Below are 16,833 nucleotides of genomic sequence, written 5' to 3'. Positions count from 1 at the left end.
TGAGTGTGTGTGTGTGCATGCGTGCGTCCTGCAGGGCTGACCTTGGTGTTGAAGCCGTCTGCGTTCTGGGTGATGCGGTACAGCTGGGGGAAGCGTAGCATGCTACCCTGACTGCAGGGCCGGTCGAAGATGCCCAGGGTGAAGGGTGGCAGCGCAGTGAAGATCTGGGGACACAGAGGACACACACACACTGAGACAGGGCAATGAGGATCTGGACACACACACACACACACACACACACTGGAGACACAGAGCAACAGAGCACTGAGGATCTAGTCAGAGAGCACGCACACACACACACACACACACACGCACACACTGAGACACAGAGCAGTGAGGATCTAGTCAGAGAGCACGCACACACACACATACGCACACACACACGCACACACACACACACTGAGACACAGAGACACAGAACAACCTTTAAACTTTGACAGTGTCTGCTCAGGGAGCAGCACTGCTGACAGTCAGACAACAGCCAGGCAGGGGGATTCATCCGAACAACTCCTCAAAACTACATACAGGGAAGTGAGGTCTGGCTTTACTTTAAATGCCTGTTTTTCAGGAGGATGTTGTCTCTTTATGGTTGATTGGACCTGAAGCTTTTCCAAACTCCTTTAATCAGCAGGATAGCCCAGTCATGGTGGCGCAGCCTGGAGCAGTGTGGGCGAATGGCTGTGGCCCAGTGTGTCACGCGTGACGGGGAGCAGAGTGAGGGGCTGTGGGCCGGGTTCCAGGTCCCACAAAGAGCACAGACCCCACTACAGGTTGTGTGTGTGTTTGTGTGTGTGTGTGTATGTATCTGTGTGTGAATGTATGTTTGTGTGGATCTATGAATGAGAGTATGAATATATGTATTTTTTTCATGGAGCTCAATTCTGTTTCTATCCCCTCGGCTGTTTTGATTTGTAAGTGTGTCAAAGTGCGCCAATACTAACACCGAGTGCAGTGCAGTCCCGGCCCGGCCCGGCCTGGAGAGCGCACACACAGCAGTACTCACCACGTTGTACAGCCCAATGCACCACCTCTCAAACAGAATCTGACCAGAAAATCCATTAACGAATGCAAACCACAGCTGGAACACAAGAGGGGGAACAGGGAAGAGCAGAGGATTAATGTCTTTTTTTTTTCTCCTCACAGCGTTCAGTGATCTGGACAGGAACTAGGGGAAGCCATGACAGCTGCTCCAGGAATGCACGCCGTGATCCAGCCTCCTCCTCGCTCGGAGCAGAAACAATTAGCGCAACCCAGGGAACCAATTTTTCATATCTAACAAGTCATGACTGCGCTGGCTGACCAGATGCCCTCTGCTGCTCTTCAGTCATAAAACATGTTTTCTTTAGTTGTTGATAAATAGTGGGAGAGCAATCCGCCCCCCCCCCACCACAACGGCTGCCAAAAAATATAAGGAAAAGAGATCAGGCAGCACACACCACAGTCACAACCTCACAGGGCAACAGGTTGTGTGTGTGGATGGACACGATGCACATTAGACAAAAGACAAAACAAATGAACAAAACAAATCTAATCTAGTCTGCATTTACAGATCCCACTCTGGCTGTTCCCCTCTCACAGTAGAAATCAACTCTGAAGTAGCAATGGATCTGACGAAGTAAAACAGTTCCAATCCACTGTTCTACCAACCAGGACGCACAAACCCCACTCAATCCAATAGCCAAACATGGCTGTGGACACCCCCTCGGCCCCTGCTGAGGCCGTGCGTCAAGATTTTAAAAGCAGTGCCCAGCATCAGTCCACACTCTGCAGATCACAGCTGGACCAGCTGCTGGGACTGTTCTAGTGTTTCTTCACCTCCACACCTGTGGAAACCCAAATTGTGTGTCCATCACTGCTGGCAGAGGGTTCCTTCAGGGCTGGGGCTGGGGAGCTTCTGTCAGCAATGCAGCCTGGTATATGGGCAGCTAGCACACACTCTCTCACACTTTCATACACTCTCTCACACTAACATACACTCACATACACTCACACACACTCATATACACTCATATACACTCATATACACTCATATACACTCATATACACTCATATACACTCATATACACTCATATACACTCACATTAATGGGGTGTTGACAGTAAATTGACCTAGATTAACTAAAATTGTTATAACTGCATTGTTATAGTTCCCTCCTCAAATTGACGGGTCTGATCTGTCGGGTTTTTTTTTATGTGTGGATTTTTTTTTGCACAATCCCACAGCCAGCGGGGACATGTGTAAAGATCTGCGAAAACAAGAACATCCCCTTCAGGATATACAGTTACTGCGGCCTTAAATGCTCAGCTTACAGTGATCTGGCACAGGGGAATCAGCGGCAGCCTTCAGCACAGAGCACGCTTTGTTTTTCAAATAAAATATTTACCATCTCTCTCTCTCTCTCTCTCTCTCTCCCTCCCTCCCTCTCTTTCTCTCCAACAAGTGTCGGGCCTGTGTTTCAGGGCACCCATCCTGCGGTGAGGCCTGCAGACGTCAGTGTGGTGCAGACTGAAGCCTGGAAGCCTGCACAAACCTGGGGCTTCAGCAGAGACTCACGTCAAACTACACTTGTTCAACCAACAATGGCAAATCAGCCCCCCACCTCCCCAGCACCACCACCTTCTCCCCTCCAGCTGAGAAAGCCACAGCAGACCGTCTATTGTTGCTTCCTTCTCGTATTCCCTTTCGGGAGAGAGAGAGAGAGAGAGAGTGCGGGAACACCATGGAGAGGAAAAATAAAATAAAAAGAAAGAAACATAGCCACAGGCTGAGTTCTTTGTGGAACCGGCATTCAAAGCAGCAGACAAAGGGTGATTGTGACTCTGGCAGGCCAGCGAGCAATAACAGTGACTGTAGAGTGATAAGGCAGGCACCTTGGTGTGGGCTCTGGCACTATGCGTAGGAGTTATCAGTCCTGAGGATACACTATCGACCCGCACCGCGCACACAGCACCGGCTGATTTGTGGGGGCAATAAGCAAACGACAGACTAATTGTCTTAAAAGCACGTCCTGCTCAGTGGACACCCTATGGGCATGCGGTAACTATGGTATTATTTTGAGAGTGCAGATAAGTGAGCTCTGAGCACGGCGGCCTGCAGAGCTGTCCATGAGGCGGTGAGAAGCACCAGGCTGTACAGTGCAAACTCAGCTCTGCATTCACAGCCCCCCCGCCCCCCCCAACACACACGCACGACACTGTTGTTGACATTACTCATGCATGTCACCCCCCTCCCCTCAGCCCCCGCTGTGTACAAAACGCAGGCTCTGACCTTTCACCCCTGGTGGTCAGCTTCCCTGCCTGCCGCTAATCCCCCGGCCAGCATGGGAGAGGTCAGAGGTCACGGGCAGGGGCAGAGCTCTCTCCGGCTGGTGCTGAAGCCCTCCTATCAGGAGCAGGCTGTTCCCTCTGTGCATTGTTTCCATTTTTACTGTGTTTCTAGGTCCCAACACAGCTCAGGGTCTCTGCCACGGGCTCAGACACACAGCTCCCGCGCGCCGGTGTCGTTGCAAATGTCACAGTGCTGCCACCCCTCTCTGAGATGGGCACGGTGTTCACACTGGGGTGTCGCTCTGCTGGTGAGGCTGTGTGGGCCAGATCGGTGTGGGGAGGTGTGTCTGAGGTGGCAGTCTGCATCGAAGTGGGGGCTCTGAACCCACAGGCCATTGTGTTGTGGAGAGGTGTGAAAAACACAGTATGAATCTCCCTCTTCATTCACACTGTGTTTTACAGTACAGATACAATAATACAGCTCTCACTGCTTTGACACCATATATTGGACTGCATGACTGACTATGCTGTGTAGTGTGTGTGGAGGGGCTGCCTGCCCTGCCCTGCCCTGCCCTTTCCCTGCAGGCTAGGGGGCAGCTGTGCTGGGCTCTGAGAGTGCCAGGCCATAGGACTCCCGCCACCAGCGCCTCTGTCCTGCTTCAGGTTACAGGCAGCAGCTCTGAAGTGATCCTCTGACAGGATCTGTCAGGAGGCCCTGGCACTGACACACAGAGCTCGTACTACAGCAGTGGTGCCAGCCAAATGTGGGTGGCACGTGTGTGTGACTGTGATTGTGCGAGTGTGTGTAGTGTGTGGGTATAGTTGGTCCAGGCCGTAAATAAGCCTCAGTAGTTCTTGCTTGTGGAGGGGGTGCTGTGGAGCTGTGCGTCACTGGGGGGATTACCCAGGCAGGCCAGTGTGAACGCGGACGGCTGCTCCCTGATGCCGCTTACATTGTGATGACATCTGTCGACAGCCCTCACAAACCCTGCCAGATGGGCAGGATAGCCGCGCCCCGCACAAATTGCTCACATGACAGAGAGGTCAGCGGCTTTCGACACTGCTGACACGAACAGCAAACAGCAGCGACGCAGTGTGAGGACAGCAGACTGTACCAGAGGTGAGAACGCCCGCAACACACTCCTTATGATACACAAAACAGGGACGGGCAGAGAGCTACCAGCAGAATTACTGCCAGCAGTCTGGCCATCACTGCGGATGAGTACAGGCCGGACAGAAGTGCCGAGGGCCACAGTTTGATTGAAGCGCTTATTTCTGAACACAATTAAAAGATGCCGCTCTGCTCACCAGCCCTCCACAGAGATCAACTCAATCGGCTGGCGTGTCTCCCAGGTCACTCTAGACACAGCCAAGCGAAGATGCGGCACTTTATGTACTCTTACACTCACTGACATTTTCAAGATGGACACAAGCCAGTGAAACAGAAACTCATCACAAGGCTGCTGCCCAGCACTCCAGTTCACTGCACCGGCCCTCAGCGCAGACCTTCTCCAGAGCACTGTGCTGCTACACGCCGTTACAATGAGAACGCACTCCAAGAATTAATCTGTAAATAACCATCATCATCATCATAATAACGATAATAATAATTGTTTGGAACAGGTAGTGACCGATTGGTTCTGTGAGCGGAGTTGCTTTCAAAGACATTTCTCCCGTATTTACCAACACACCGTTAACAGCGATTCACAGAACACTTTTCCCAGATCATCGTTCACATCGAGGCTGACGTCTCTTCAGTGCAGCTGCAATAAAAAAAGAAATAAAAGAACAAGAGCGGTGTTTCCATTCAGGAGGCCGGTGGCTATACAGGGAACTGATCTAGCAGCAGCCTACCAGAGAGAGGTCAAAGGTCACCAGATTGCATGGCAGCTCCACTAATCAGGATTACCTCCCCTCTTGCTCTTAGCATACCACACAGTCACAGAGCGGCCTAGCACGGAGCTTGGCAAATAGAGAGAGAGAGAGAGAGAGAGAGAGAGAGAGAGACAGAGAGTACAGAAAGAAGCTCACCTCAATGATGTACAGAACCACGTTCTTGTAGAAGCAGTAGAGGATGCACTTGGTCACTCTGTTGTAACTCCACGCTCCATGGACCAGCAGCAGCTTCTCCAGGTAGCAAAACTTCAGGTGAAAACAGTCACACACGAAACGTTATTCTCCACAGAACTTCTGCCTCACTGTGGAAAGCACTGCGTTTGCATGTCCGTGTGTGTATGTGTGTGTCCGTGTATGTGTGTGTGGCCTGTGTGGGTCTGTCTTGAGTTCAATCTCTCTACAAGCCTTCCTGGGTAACCTGTCCTCATGAGCACGCCGGCCGCGGCACGGGACTGGCCTCAGACACATGGAAGTCATTTAGGTGGGGGAAAAAAACACAATGCTATTGTCTGGGACTCCAGATGTCTGGGGGGCAAATTATTACACAGGGATATGAGGAAGCAATTAGCCAGGAATGATCCCTGTGGCCAGGCGGGCCGTTCCTCTGTACAGATACAGCATGCTGCTGCGGATCAGCTTACCTACTGTTGTTGTTGTTTCTTTAAATATTGTTAAATAAAATGGGAATTAAACTGCATGAATAATCATAACTGGTCCAGGGCCAGCACTTAAAGAAACAGCCCCGAGCGCAGGAACCGGAGCCTGGCCTTGCTGCAGGTCGCTGAGCCGGCTGGCTGCTCTGGGAATATTGGCGGTGTTGCGGAGCGGGGCGGGGCCGAATGGAATACAGTATAATGAATTAATGCTCATGTTTCGGAAGCAAGTCAGAGCAGTGTAAAAAGAATATATACTGCCAGGCCGTGCAGAGCACTGCAACCTTTGACCTCTGACCTGAGCGATGGAGTAGTCAGAGGAGTTGGTGGCCTGCATGCCCTCGTTGCCGCTGATGCCCACGCCCACGTGCGCCGTCTGGATCATGCCCACGTCGTTGGCGCCGTCCCCGATGGCCAGAGTGATGGCGTTCACGTGCTTCTTCACCATGTCCACTATCTCGGACTTCTGCAGCGGAGACACCCTGGAGGCGGGGAGGGAGGAGGAGAGAGGACTGTAAGAGAGAGGTCCTGGCCTGCTGTGGTAACAGTTTGCTTCACAACCACCCAGACGATACTAAATAAATAATGAGTTGTAATATTCATAACATTTAGTAACTGTTTACAGCACCATTATCAATAGCTACATTCTCTGCATGTGAGTTCTGCCCAACTGGGGCATCCTCTACCCAGAAGAAAACCTGCCCCAGCGCCGCAGTGACGGCATCAGCAACACTTGGGAAGCCCACAGGCCAGAGGACATCTAGAATTAGTCAAACACCTTCACAGCCTCGCGTTTAAGACACAGGAAGAAAGAGGAGCTACACGAACAAGCAAGTCAACATGGGGCCGGGGTCAACCTGGGAAGTTTAGTTTCTCCGACACCGAAGGCCAGCGCAGCAGCAGCCACAGGGGGCGCCGATTGGTGCGGACAGACGCGCAACCGAGGCAACTCTGCGCTGTGAAGGAGGAGGAAGCGAGAGAGCTGCGGGGAAGGTAAGGAGTCTCCAGGGTGGAGCAAGCAACAGACAGGCATAAAATATAATTGGCACCCATGGGCTGGATGCTGCAATAAATATTTGTTTTCTTTGCCCTAATTGAGTCATTTCCGTTTTTTTCCACTGCAGTAATTTTACAGCCCTCCAGTGCACAGTGTGAGCACAGGAGGGGGGGTGAGCTCTACAGCCTTGGAGAAAACGAGGGAGGAGGGAGGCTGAGGAGGGGGCTCTATCTATTGTTACTGTGTGTAATATACCGCCGGTCCCTGTGCAGAGCTGGCTTTTATTATGATCTAAATCATCTGCGCCGCAAGCACTCAGCTGAAGAGTCGGCCCGGCACGAACCCAGCGCTGGATTGTTACTCCGAACCTCTGCAGGCTTGTTTCTCTGGCCAGGGAGGGAGAAGGCAAAGCAAGGAATAAATCACTTGTGCCGCAGCTGCATGGGAAAACATAATGGGAGGATCGGGAGTAAAGTTGCTCGATCTCCGAGTTTTATCTTGCAAATCAAAAAATAAATAAGCTTTGTCCGAAGCTGTTACACAACTCACAACGGCTAACAGAGTTTCATGGCCTCACTCTCGGTTTGCCCAGAGCACACAATTTACAGGCCTGATCCACTGTAAACCTGCAAACCCGACCCTGAGGCACACCCTGGGGGTGTCTACATCACTCTTCCAGGCTCCTCCAGGAAATACAGAGGCTGATCTCAGTGCTGGCTGCATTGATATGCAGCTATACAAAGTGGACGAAGCCTCCTTTGCCATGAAGGAAATAAAATAACCTTCTCACTGTGGGGAGCCGAAGGGTGCATCTGAGATTTAATTTCACAAAACCCCTTCCACACAGAAAGCCGCACGACGGCGCCTTCCCACCGAGCATCGTCGCGGAAGAGGACTGGGGCAGTTTTCACGCTGGGGTTTGGAGTCCGACAGCGTCTCTCTGGTTCAGACTGGAAACCCAAGAGAGGCAGCCACCCCACACCGCCTGGCCAAAAGCTAGACAGGAACAGCCCGCCCCCCCTACACTCACCGACCGGAGAAACCCCAGCCCCTGTCCAGAACGGCTGGGAAAAAACGCACGGAGCCCTGAGTGGCCCAGACCAGAGTGCAGCCATACATCACTGTCACTGGGGCAGGGAGGCCTGTCAGCGCGCCAGGCCCATCTGCGAGGGCAGGAGCCTCATTGTTTCCTCCGCCCTCCGCCCACTCTGGGATGAGACCCAGATAGGGAACCAGGACCCCACCGCCCCACTCTACCTGCCGGCAGCCGATCCCCGTACTGAACAGCAGTGCCTGCCCCCTGGCTTCCCGAAAACTCTGTCCTCACAGCGCTCAGCAGAAACACAACCAATATTAAGACCTGAAAGTGGTGTACGTGCCTGATGACCGAAACCAGGCTTAAAAGAAAGAGAAGAAAACTGCACAGGGGGCTCAGAGTTTAAAGACGGATCAAGGCTTCTCCTCAGCCAGCAGGAGCAACCTCTCCTCCAGAAGATCCCCGAGGTGGGGCAACACCCAAAGCCGGCTTTCTCAATGTGTCCGAGACAGCCTGCCCTACACCATCACTGACCGTCCTGGCGTCTGACAACCCCGGTTCTCCGTAACAAAATACTAAATAATAAAAAGTCTGATGTCACTGGGCAGTGACACCCTGTCAGACCTGCCGTAAATCACTGCATCTGAGTGGAGAGAAATGTTTTCCAATTTTCATTAATTTTTGTAACATTTTCCACAGAACAAGACTCGTGCAGAGCAGAGCTAACCGTGGGTGGTCACCGAAAAAGAACAAAGATGTGGAAAGTTCACACCCCAACGCCCCCAGAGTGGATCGCTGGGTTCACTGGAAAATCATTTTTTTTTTTTTTTTTTTTTTTTTACGCACTGAAGTGCAGCCAGGAGGACCGCCATGCTCCCTTCAAAGGTCTGAGAGGCTCCTCCTCCTGCTCCCTGCTTGGTCCTGGCTCCACAGTCCGCCCTATCTCAGTCCCCTCAGTTTCTGCGAGGGGTTCAAACGGGTTTCCATATATCTGGCTGTGAGCCACCATTACAGCCTGGGCTCCCATTACACTCTGTGTCGGGCCGACTGCGTGCCAGTGTTCAGCAGGGCTGTAACTCGTACCGAGTGACCGAGAGCCGCTTCTCCTGCCAAGACTGAGTGCCCGGCCTGTGTTCGGCCTATCATAGATATATAAACTGTTAATGGAAGAACAAGGAGGCAGCTGGTGTGAGAATGTGTGTTTATGTGTGTGAGAGTGAGTATCTGTGTATGCGTGAGTGCATGTGTGTGTGTGGGGGGGGGGGAGGGAACTGTGTGTGAAAGACTGAGAGGGACTCTTCCTTTAAACTTTTGGCTTTTTTTTTAATTTTTCCTCCTCAGAAACAAACACAATAATGGAATCTGCAGGCCTTCAGCGAGGCCTCCTTCCCGGCTCTGCGTTCTGCCGTCTCACAGCTTTCTTGGTACACCAACTCCTCGAGCACAGCTCACACACTGCCAGCCTGGAGTCTCCCGAATGGTTTGCAATCCCCCAGAGAAAAACTCTGGCAGGCCGGCCCTGAAACCAGCTCCCTCTGACAGCGGCGCACAATCGCCCCACACACGCAGCCCGGCGATTTACACAGTGCGAGCCCGGGGCGCCTTTCAGCCAATATTTACAGTGGAGGTATTACCCCAATGAAGATCATTGTTGTGTGTCATATTAGAACAAAACCACACAGCTTGGGAATCAAGGGGGGCTTTAACTGAAACCCTGAAGACCCTTTCAGGATGCTTTCAGCAGTTCTACGCACAGGGCTTTGCTGGGGATTTATACTGTGGATGCTGTGCAGCTCCTGGGCCGAGGCCTGCAGAGGACACGCTTGGAATTCGGCAGAAAATCACTGCGGCCTGACCAAAGGATAAGGCTCCGAAAACAAACAACGAATTACTGGGGAAACTGGACCCCATTGACGAGCATGCTCTGTAGGAACTGCTGCCCCCCCCCCCAACACTCCCCCCCCAGTGTCCTAACCCCCACACCCAATCCCACTCTGCAGCCACAGGGAGCTGGCCGCGTGCGAACAGCTCTGCGAAACTGAGAGGTCTGTTTTCCTTTCCTGAAGCCGTGAAGGACGGACACTCGGCATGGAACCTGTGCGCTGGAAGGCCAGCAGGAAGTGCGATATTAGACACAGGGCTCGGTTTAATTGTTTTTGACTGGAAACACAGGTCGGCGCAGCAGGGGGACATTACTGTGGCTGGTATTACCACACTCACACATGTACACATTTTCTCTAACCCCCCCCCAACACACACACACAGACACACACATACATATATAAAGTAGTACATAAATCACGTTCACAAAACCACTTTTAAGCAGCGTATAAAGAGAGGGCAGTTCTAACTGACACCACGGGGAGAGAAAACGCTCTCGTCCGGCTATCTGTGCTGACAAGAGACCCAGGCGGCTTGATGGAGCTACAGAGACCGACCCTACCCCACTGCGAGGGCGAGAGGCTCCCGTTCTGTCCAGGTCTGGACCAGGAGAGATGGGGCGGGGGAGGGCGCAAGGGTGAGGGGAGGGGGTGGGTCTGCAGGGACCCACCACTGTACAGTCAGCTTTCCGCCTCACATCCTGTCAAAGCCGCAGGGGCCCGGGCTGATCTCATTAACATGCACCGCAAGAATGTGTTTCAGGGCAGCATATTGCTTTACCTTATGGAGCCGGCCCCACTGCAGCCTGTCCCATGTACTACAGCCTACAGCACCCCCCTCTCGCCCCTTCTACACACACACACACACACACACACCCCTCCCCGGACTGGGCTCCAGTGAAGAAAGCCCGTCTCTGCTGCGCGGGACAGCACAAAACTCCTCGCTGCACTGTCTCTCTATCTGCAGCCGGGCTGATTAGGAGTCTGGCGAATGTCAGGGGTACCTGCAAGATTAAAGCCCCCCATCACCTCTCCGCAGCCTGCTGCACAGCTGGCTGATAGCTCACCGCAACTCCGGCAGGCAGGGGGGAGTGTTGGGGGAGCAGTGCACTCAGCTTTCATCAATTTCAGGTACAAGTGGTTTAGTTTATGACTTAATTTATTCATTCATCTATGCATCTTCTTATTTTCCTGTTTATTTATTCAATTCTAGCTGTATTGGCCTGACTAAGTGCTAAAGCCCTGACAGAGAGGTATTGGAATGATTTTCCTGTGTATCTCTAGATCTAGTTACTGTGTCGGTCTGCTGTGAGTTCTTTTTCCCCAATTCAGTGGTGTGGTGGGAGGCTGGAGTCAGTCAGATACAGCACACAGTGTGAGAGTGACCAGCAACACTGACCGACAGAGTGTGACAGAGGGCGGAGCTGCGTGGAGAGGATACAGAAACAGCTGTGCTCCCTCAGCTGAGCTCTCTGTCTCTCTCTCTCTCTCTCTCTCTTTGCCTGTCAATCTCTCTCTCTCTCTCTGGCTGATATCTCTCTCTGTATCTATCTCTCTCTCTTTGTCACACTCTGTCTCTGTTTCTATCTCTTCCTGATTACAGATCCCCCTCTCCTTCGTCCTCCCCATCCCCATCCCCATCCCCTTCCCCCTTCCCCCCTCCCCCCTCTCTCTCTCCCTTGGGGGGTCGTACCTGCAGCAGATAACGGCCTTGCAGGACAGGGCGAGGTCCAGGAAGGACTGGCGCACCTCAAAGGACAGGGCGTACTTCAACGTCTGCCCGTCGATGATCAGAGCCAGCTCGTTCTCCTTGCCCAGGGACTCCCCCAGCGACACACACTGCGCCGTCAGATTTGCCCTCGTGCCCTTGGGAGACAGGAGAGACACAATGAGGACAGGAAAGGAACACAGGGGGAGAGAGTGAGGAGAGAGGGACACACACACTGGAAGAGAGAGACTACCAGATGTCAACAGCAATATTGGGGACAGGAGAACGTCCATAATGATCCTTATTTCCCTTCCAGACACACCCCAGCTCCTGCGATAAGACTGCCAGTCACAACACGGGCTGCGGACGCCCATGCCTTTTGTCTGAGCCCGGTGGTGGATCGCCGTTCTGGAGAGATGACCAGATATGGGGCGGGTGCACCAGCATGTGCCCAGGCAGTTGTGAGGCTTCTGTGTGTTTGCTCAGTAACCCACAGAGCTCCGACCAGGAAAACAGGAAGCGTCACGCTGGAATTGTTGTTTTTATGTTTTCTTGCTCTGCAGGATCTCCGTCACAGGAGGAAGAGAGTGAGGGGATGATCAATAAAAAACTTGCGTTGATAAAGAGAAAATTGATCTATATAAGCTTATGTGTGTAAGTGCCTGTGTTTCCTGTAGTATATTTCCCTCTTTAAATGCTATGGCCAGATTGGACACTGCACTGTCCCCTGGGGTCAGTCCTGCTGCCCAGATGTACCAAGAACTGCAGCTGTACTGAAGCTTTTCCAACTGACGGCGCCAAGGAAGGAACAAGCAGCAGCGGAAGAGGGGCACAGCTGGGCGCCCTCATGTCATCGCTGTTTATAAATAGGAGTTTAACATTAACTGAGTGAGTACAGTCAGTGACTCTGCAGAGTGCTGTCCTCAGGATGAACAGCAGGGAAACATGGGGATTTTTTCAGTAGGCCTCTCACCGTGAGCCGAGTGGGAGTCCACTGAGGGCCAGCCCGAGGTGGAGGGTTGTCCAATCATGGCAGAAATAAAGGCTGGTTGGCTGTTTAACGGATTTACTACTGATTAATCAATACACGACAAGGTACGGGCTGGTGTTTTGGGATTCGTGAATCCAGATCCTGTGCCTGGTAGACTTGGGCTTTGCCTTCTGGGTTTGTGTCACATTAACCTTTTGGTTTCCAAATTTTTTGTATGTTTTTTTTTGTGTTTTGTATTTTCCGTGCTCGTTCACAGTTTCGCAGGCGGCCGTTTCTGGGACTTTGCAAGCGAAGGTGGAAAATCGTGCGCCTGGAAAGTTCTGGAAAATCTGAGTTAATGTTCTTTAAACCGAAGCGTGAAGCTGGTGCTGAATCGAGGGAGGGAGGAGCTGTGTGTTGAGCCAGGAGATGGTGCCCAGAGTGAGTTGCACACTGGGGCTCAGCTGCCCATCTGTGCCACCCGCTCTGGACACGTGAACAGAGAATAAAAGAAACGGGCACAACCCAAGAAGCAGGGGATGGGCACTGCCACAGCAGAATAGCACAGAGAAGATTATTACAGCTCCAACAACCAAGTAAGCACACACCTGTACCAGGGCTTCAGGAGAAACGCAAACTGGGATTTTTATGTATAAATGTATTTATTTGATTCTCCTCAGAATAACTAAATAAATAAAGAGAAAATGCATAGCAAACCAATGAAAAGAGGAGGGTGGAAAAAGTAGAAGATGAGCGAAGTGAAGGGCTTGCCAGTCTGGGGTGTTTCAGTCACCCTGTATCAGGACAGGCTGGGATGGTCTTTCAGCTGGGTGGTCAGGAGGTCAGTGATCAGTACATTCCTGCTCTAAAACAAACAGCACCACATGTGTTTTTTAAATAGTGTGTCAAACAGTTCCACTCTGACAGCTACAAATAGAGCAATCTGCGCAATTATCATACCATCGAGCCTTGATCCTCCCAGAGGGACTCGAAATTGCATCTAATTCGCGTGGTTAACTCTGAGGAAGCTTGAATTGGTGCGTTTCTGCAACGCACAGAAAGCTGCTGACCGGGGGGGGGCAGAGAGAGAAGAAGAAAAAAGACTAACACTAAAGACATAGACGAGGGGACAGAGTTCTCTTGCCACGGGGTGAGAGTCTACTGGGAGAGCACAGACTGCCCCAGGGTGGTGTGCCAGCGGTGACACATACAGCTCCTCTCTGCCCCAACACACAGAGCCCTGACACACAATATCTTGTTAGAAGCCACTTTCTACTATTTAAAAATCAAAATCCGATCGGATACAACTTTGTTTAAGACTTGCAAGTGTGTCGAAGTCTTGATGTGGTCCTGCCCTTGGTCGTGTGTGTGACGTCACTCGCAGCTGCTGGAAAAGCCCTCATTTCTCCAGCTGTGACTTTCCCCCCCCGCCGGTCTCGTGCTCAAACGCTCTGGGAATCTCAGCCCCCTAACCTGCTAAGCTGTCCGCCATCCACCTCGTACGTCTCCATTACAGCCTGGACCGAGAACCTGCACTAAGGGCCGCCACTAAGCCCTGCTGACACACTTTTGCCGGGCTTCACGCACGGCCACTGCCATGAAAAGGGGCCATGATGGAGTGATTAGTGGGCCCTCAGCGGCTCCTTGGCCACAGAGCGTCAGGCAGTTCAGGCCCATCTCCACACCAAGAAGCCCCTCAGGGACGGTGAGTCAGAGCGCAGATGGACAGCTCTGTGCACCCCCGACAGGGCTACACGCACACACAGCAGCACTGATCACAAAAGCAGGCACCAGTGCATTACACTGACAGTCTCGACAACCCCCGCGACCGGCAGCCAGAGAGGGGGTTTTGTGTTTGATTTTAGTTCATTCACTGAGAGCAGTGATTTGCAGGGCTTTTGAGAGACGTCATAGAAATAATAATAATAATAATCATAGATGAAGAATCCAGAAAACAAATTTTTCAACATCTGCCTGAGTGGGCCTGAGAGAGTCGGGAGAGCGCCATAACCAGACCGCTGATCAGCAAGATGGCCTAAAAAGTAAGCTAACGAATCCCCTCACACGCGGACGGGAAGCCACTTTCCTCCACAGCTGCTGGTCTGGCCACTGTTGAGGGATGTAGGAGTGTGTGTGTGTGTGTGGGGGGAGAATGGAGGGGGCAGGGCTTCACCTCCTGGGGCAGCTGGGGGCAGTGCCACCTCCTGCTGTGTCTGACCCCCCAGCCCCGGCCTGCCCCTCGCCCTGTCCACCATCAATCTGTTGGCCATTCTGTCCCTCCCTCACTCTTAGCCCTTGACCGCTGCCTCAGTGCTCATCTGACCTGCCCCCCTCACCCCCCAGCGCCAGAGGTCACCTGTCACACCCCAGCAGACAAGTGAAATAAGACATGCTTGACCTCCGACACACTGCCGTCGCTGTGCGTGGGTTCACAGGGCAGTGCCACGGGAAGTCCACTCCCAGCTGTGTTCACTCTCTCGATCCCTCCCTCACTCGCTTGCTCACTGCCCTCAGCCAGTCGGTGGTGTCTCTGCTGCAGGTTCGACACACTTTCAGACGTAAAAGTCAAATAAAGAAAAAGAAACCTACAGCTCCAACATGCTCTGGCTGTGCGGCCCGGGGGGAGAGAGGACAGCTTAGATCAACAAAGTTCCCCCCCACCCAGCTCCATCCACACCACCTCCCACTCAGGCCCCTGTGTCCCTGTGGTACAGACCCCACACGGCTCCAGGAGGATCGCATTCTGATAAGTTTAAAAACAAAAATAAGTAACTGTGATTTACAGGCCCTGCGGGGGGTGGAGCTAGACAGAAGTCAACAGCAGCTTGCACATCCCAGTCCTCTAGCCCTGGTGTCCAGTACCGCTCAGCTCAGGTCACTCCTGAAATAGCCCCCTCAGCTGGCTCTGCACAGCACAGACAGCGGCGTGAAATTCCAGCGCGCTGTTTGGCACATTCCCATCATCCTTCCTGGCCCGGCGCTGCACCGACTGGCCTTGCAGAGCCGAGACAGGAATAACTCACCGGTGCCTCACAACCACCGAGACACAGACAGGGCTGCAGCCCACGTTCTAGTCTCTCCTGTTTTTCCTATTTTCATTTTCTTGCTTTTGTAACCCTGGAGACAATCCCTGCTAGTTTTTGTTGACAGCACACTCAGGGCTCTTAGTCAGGGGAGCGCCAGGATCAGACTACTCGAACCCGAGCTCTGGCAACAACCTGATGGGAAGCGGCTCAGCTCGGGGGCTCACCTCACTGAGAAACCCACCGGACGCCCGCGACTGAGAGAGAGAGAGAGAATCATAACTGGCAAAAGTATGAGAAACCGAGACAGAGGAAGAGAGAGAAAAGAGAGAGAGTGAGAGCGTGAGAGAGAGAGAGGGGCACTGAATAACTTCTTCATCAAGGCAGGGAAGTGTAAAGGGAGAATCAGATTTAAATACCCTCACAGGGAGCCCGTATGTCGCTCTCGGTAGTCAGCGCGGGGGCAGAGGTCCGTCTGCCTTTTGTAATGGAAATTCCTGCCCAGCCGCCTCAGCCCGGCTCTGCCTAATTAACGGGACATCTTTCCAAATGGAAACCTGCCGGCTGCCCAGTGGAGGTGCTCGATTTCACTAATTATGAGACCCAGTGCTGCAGAGTGCTCCAGACCCCTGGCACCTCCCCTGCTGGAGAGGGGTCATGGGGGGTGTGGGGTAGGGGAGTCCCCTGTTGGCTTGATAACCTCCAGCTCCTTGCTCCGCTGGCACGAGGCCTAGTGCATAATGTGTGCCTTTGACTGGGCCTTCCCATGCCCCTCTCCTCCCTCAGTGACCCCATCACACGCGACGCCCGGAGCCCAAGGCTGTGCTGACTGCGCTGGGTTTAACCTGCCACTGCGCTGTGCTGTCAGCTTTTCTTACTTTTCTTTCTTCCGTTTCCCACTTTTTTTTTTAATCAAGTGTTCAGAACGTTCCTCTCCCAGATGGACCCCCAGGGCCACCCCCCCCCGCCCGATCAGAGGTCGAGTGGGGTCACAGACAGCACTTTCCCGTCCCTCTCGGAATGAAAACCCCAGTCTAATTAGCAATGACGGACACGTCAGAAGAACAGCACCCCCCCACCACCCCCGGAATGAATACCGAGGTCGATCTCATCTAATTGCTTTTGCAGGATCTGGATAGCGGTGCTGTTACTCACTGTTGTGTAAAATATAAAAAACCAAAAGAAAAATACAGAAGTGAGTCTCATCTCATATTTGTGGTTCCTCAGGGCAGGCTGAGAGACGAGCCTCCGTCCCACTGGGCAGAGAAAGGCACCTATGTGACTCCCAAACGAAAAAAACAAACGACTGAGATGACCTTGAGCTGCAGCCGGGCCGGGCATCAGAGGCCACAACCTCCCCGAGCACAGCAGCTGTGTCAGCGAGTGGGAGTGGCTTCAGTAAGG

General features: G+C 52.7%; 1 protein-coding gene across 2 annotated transcripts in view; it reads right to left on the bottom strand.

Annotated features, from left to right (window-relative positions):
• atp8a2 (ATPase phospholipid transporting 8A2) overlaps positions 1-16,833 on the bottom strand; it is a 75,430-nt gene that overhangs the window by 19,691 nt on the left and 38,906 nt on the right. For both annotated transcript variants that reach the window (XM_066698991.1, XM_066698992.1), the window contains 5 exons: positions 11,422-11,594; positions 6,114-6,297; positions 5,298-5,408; positions 1,004-1,078; positions 42-164 (listed from right to left, as the gene is read on the bottom strand). In XM_066698991.1, coding sequence (XP_066555088.1) covers positions 42-164; positions 1,004-1,078; positions 5,298-5,408; positions 6,114-6,297; positions 11,422-11,594 — 666 coding nt within the window. The remainder of the gene's footprint in view (positions 1-41; positions 165-1,003; positions 1,079-5,297; positions 5,409-6,113; positions 6,298-11,421; positions 11,595-16,833) is intronic.

This window comes from Amia ocellicauda, chromosome 3, assembly GCF_036373705.1.
Source record: "Amia ocellicauda isolate fAmiCal2 chromosome 3, fAmiCal2.hap1, whole genome shotgun sequence".
Lineage (NCBI taxonomy): Eukaryota > Metazoa > Chordata > Actinopteri > Amiiformes > Amiidae > Amia > Amia ocellicauda.
Note: the sequence above shows the minus strand (reverse complement) of the source record. Positions and strands in the feature narration are given on the sequence as shown.